We start from the raw sequence: 3,457 nt of genomic DNA, 5'->3' as shown, positions 1-3,457 counted from the left end.
TGAACTACTTCTATTTTCTTCATTTCTATGTTTACAAATTACATGATGTGTTTATTTTGAAGGTTCTAACAATAATCAAATAAGTGGATTAACTCACATATATTAATTTGTATTTATCCTCAAACAATATAAAATTTAACACTGTTCTTGACATTACTTTGTTTACAAAAAAACCATAAACAAAGGCGTACATTTTCCAAAGTTGGATTAATGAACTTTTTAAAATTAATCTATCCACAAGAAATCAAAAACCAAAAATTTACAAACAATCATTATTCTTCACATATTCTCTCAAGATGAGGCCTCCAATCTCCATCAACACTCCTACGAGCTCTTTGCCGCCTAACCTTCTTCTCCACCACACCTGAAACCGCCACTGCATCACCCATCACCGTCTTGATCTTCACCACCTTCTCCAAATTTTCGGGTTTTGGTTTCCTCTTGTTTTCAGGAACAGAAGAAGCCGGAATCAAAAAATAAATACCACCTCTCTTAAGCTCAGTATTACTTGATAATATAAGTATTCTCCGGACAACCCCTTGTGATGTAGGTTTACTTAATACATAATTAGGGTAATTGCTAAGAACCTCACCCGCAGTAATGGGACGTGTGATCTCTTCAACGACACCGTTTAAATGAACAATTCTGATCATGTCAAGTGCTCCACAAGGAATTAGACATGATAAACAACACCTTAAACTATTCCCCATATGGTAACCAATGTTCTTGCTTGAATATTAGTTTAAATGTAAAGATGATCAAGAAAATATTTGAGTTTGTGTTGTGGGAATGATTATGGATTTATGGATGAGTATTTATAATATTGAGGGTGGTTGAGTGAGGTTTAAGATAATATCCCGGCAAAAGTTTGGCAAATCTTTTGGATCGTACATTTAAACTTAATCATGAGATTTAGGAAAATTCCTATGTAACTAGTTTTGTTGTTATATGAGATTATTTTAATGTTAATATTATATTTATCGAATTAGGTTCTTGATTGTACTTAATCATGCTTTTGTAAGTAGCAAGAAGCTTCAATCCTTGTACGTTTTAGATGCCCACCATTCCCATGATAGCTTAATTATAAGAGTTTTGAGAATAATATCCTCTCATAAGATTCTACCTTTCAAATTACATGATATAATAATATCCCTTGTAATTAAGATTATCTCGTTTCTATTTAAAAGATTAAAAATTCTGCAAGGTGCAAGTATATGTGGTAAACGTGAGTAAATTAGTACTTGTTTAAAGAAAACTAACAACAAGATGAAAAGGTCTGAGAAAATTAGCTAGTATACGAGTGTCTAATTAAACTTACTGAAATGTGTTTTCCGTCACAAGTGTTTTATAATTATAATTATATATTTTCTAATTTATGTGATATAAATGGAATATATACTAACCCTAGTTACTTTTAGGTGATAGAAACGTAGTAGTCTCTCAATTTGTAGTGAAAGTTAGTGATGTTACAGACTTAAGAGTAGGTTCTATTGTGTGTATGTCTATATATATATATATATATATATATATATATATATTAACTGCGATATATTAAAACAACTCCTGATTCCTGAATGAGTTTTTCTAAGACGTCGATTGTCTATACTGATTTTGGCGCTCTAAGCCTGAGTCACCTAGGAACACCATCAAAAAAAGAACCTATCACTATAGAAAACCCGTCTTAAATCATATTTGAAACCTAAAACCATAAGATATAATATCACTTCATAACATTGAACCTGAAGTTACATACACAATTACTTTAATATAAAATTGATAAATTAATACTACTACAAGTTAAACGTTCAATATTGTTACTCTGACACCAAAATGCACGAGGGGCGGTTCTATAACTTAGTAAACGACAAGGGAAACCAATTCAATATCTTGTGAAACTCTGTCTTCACCCTCGATCTAAGGTGGAAACTTCTGTTAATTATTTGATTAAAAATTAAAAATGCTATTTAACATTAAACTTTAATCATTAAGTTTTAGAACAATAATACTTTTAATTGTTCATTCGTGTTTCTTTATTGTTTATTATGCATGTTAGTAGCAACATAGCGAATAATGAAGTTAGAGATATGTTTTCTTATTTTCATCTATTTTTAAATTATATTAAGAACTCCTCTCATAGTCTCATGTATCAAGTATTGATAAATAAAGTATTTATATCAATATAATAATGTTTTGGTATGTCATAATCCAAATAGTTGTTTAAAAATAATAATTTTTTATATTTATAGCTTTAATAATAAATATTTTTTACAAAAAATAAAAATTACATGACGAGTAACCAATGTTTTAAAAACCAGTATTTAACTCGTACAGGTTTTGGTAAAAAAAATAGTACAACCGGTTGAACCGAGTTGTACCGAGAGGTTCAACCGTTTTAATAGTTTACCTTGTAATATCATATAAATGTAACCTCAACTCAAAAAATAATCCAAAATTATATGATTCCATAATAAAATATAATCCAAAAGTTAATCCATAATACAAAAGCTTTCGATTTTCAGAACAATCCAAAGGTTCACTCGTTTCAATGCTAATTGCTATGTTAAATGTAACTTTTAAAAAATAAGGGCCGCAAAATATCAAAAATCACTTGGGCTCAGAACCGGTTTGCCGGTTTAAACCAATATTTTAGAAAAAACCGTCAGTTTGATGTTCTAGTAAACTGTCCAAAAATACCGGACATAAAATACCGGTCTAATATACGAAATCCGGTATTACTGGTTCAACCGGCCAACCGGTTTTTAAAACACTGCAGTAACATGGGTTATCAACTTTTATGCAAATTAATTTATTATTAGAAGTATATTTTGTTAATTAATTAATTACAAGTATACTAATTGGGGGTGGTGGGGTGGGGGTGTGTGCGGGTGCGGGGTTGTTCCAAATTCAGTGTACGGGTTGATTTATAATTAAATTAATTAGTGGGTTAATGCTTCGATGAAGAAACACTAACCAGACCCCGGGCAGATTACTGGTAACCTGGGGGTTAGGTAGATGTTTCCCACGAGGGGTTAGACCCTTGGAAGATGGTTCTTCTGATAACCTGCAAAACAGACACCGTGAGCTCGTCACTGAGAAGGGGGTGGTTCCTCCTTGTGACCACCCTCCGGCGTGAGAATCAGACTAGATTGCTCTTTAAATATATAAAAGTATATTAAGAGATTGCTAGAGCAGATATCAGGTATATTATGATGATATAAGATAAGATATGATAAGATGAGATGGTCATACCATTTGTGGTATTTATAGCCGAAGGTAGGTTTCCAAAGAGGTATGGCCGGCTGCAACAGTGTTCCTGTTCCACCAACAGTAGCCTACGCACGTGCCCTGCTGGTAGTTGGTGGGTAGGTAGCGGCTGATAGCGACCAGGCCTGCTGTATACTATTCCTGTTCCACCAACTGACGGCTACGCACGTGGTATGGCAGTAGTTGGTGAGTA

The 3,457-nt window shown here is 32.7% G+C and overlaps 1 protein-coding gene across 1 annotated transcript; it reads right to left on the bottom strand.

Moving 5' to 3' along the window:
* Positions 1-272: 272 nt before the first annotated feature.
* LOC143536372 (uncharacterized) lies at positions 273-710 on the bottom strand. The gene has a single exon (XM_077030376.1). The coding sequence runs from the start codon at positions 708-710 to the stop codon at positions 273-275; it is 438 nt and encodes a 145-aa protein (XP_076886491.1).
* Between the last annotated feature and the right edge of the window lie 2,747 nt (positions 711-3,457).

The sequence above is a fragment of the Bidens hawaiensis genome, unplaced genomic scaffold (genome assembly GCF_021521415.1).
Source record: "Bidens hawaiensis isolate Kalapana, Puna unplaced genomic scaffold, B.hawaiensis_p1.1 tig00010796_1, whole genome shotgun sequence".
In the NCBI taxonomy this organism is placed as follows: Eukaryota; Viridiplantae; Streptophyta; class Magnoliopsida; order Asterales; family Asteraceae; genus Bidens; species Bidens hawaiensis.
The sequence above is the reverse complement of the archived record's forward strand: the minus strand, read 5'-3'. Positions and strand labels throughout refer to the sequence as shown.

What these genes read in the sequence shown, in the direction of transcription:
- LOC143536372 (XM_077030376.1), bottom strand. Translation starts at nt 710, where the DNA reads ATGGGGAATAGTTTAAGGTGTTGTTTATCATGTCTAATTCCTTGTGGA.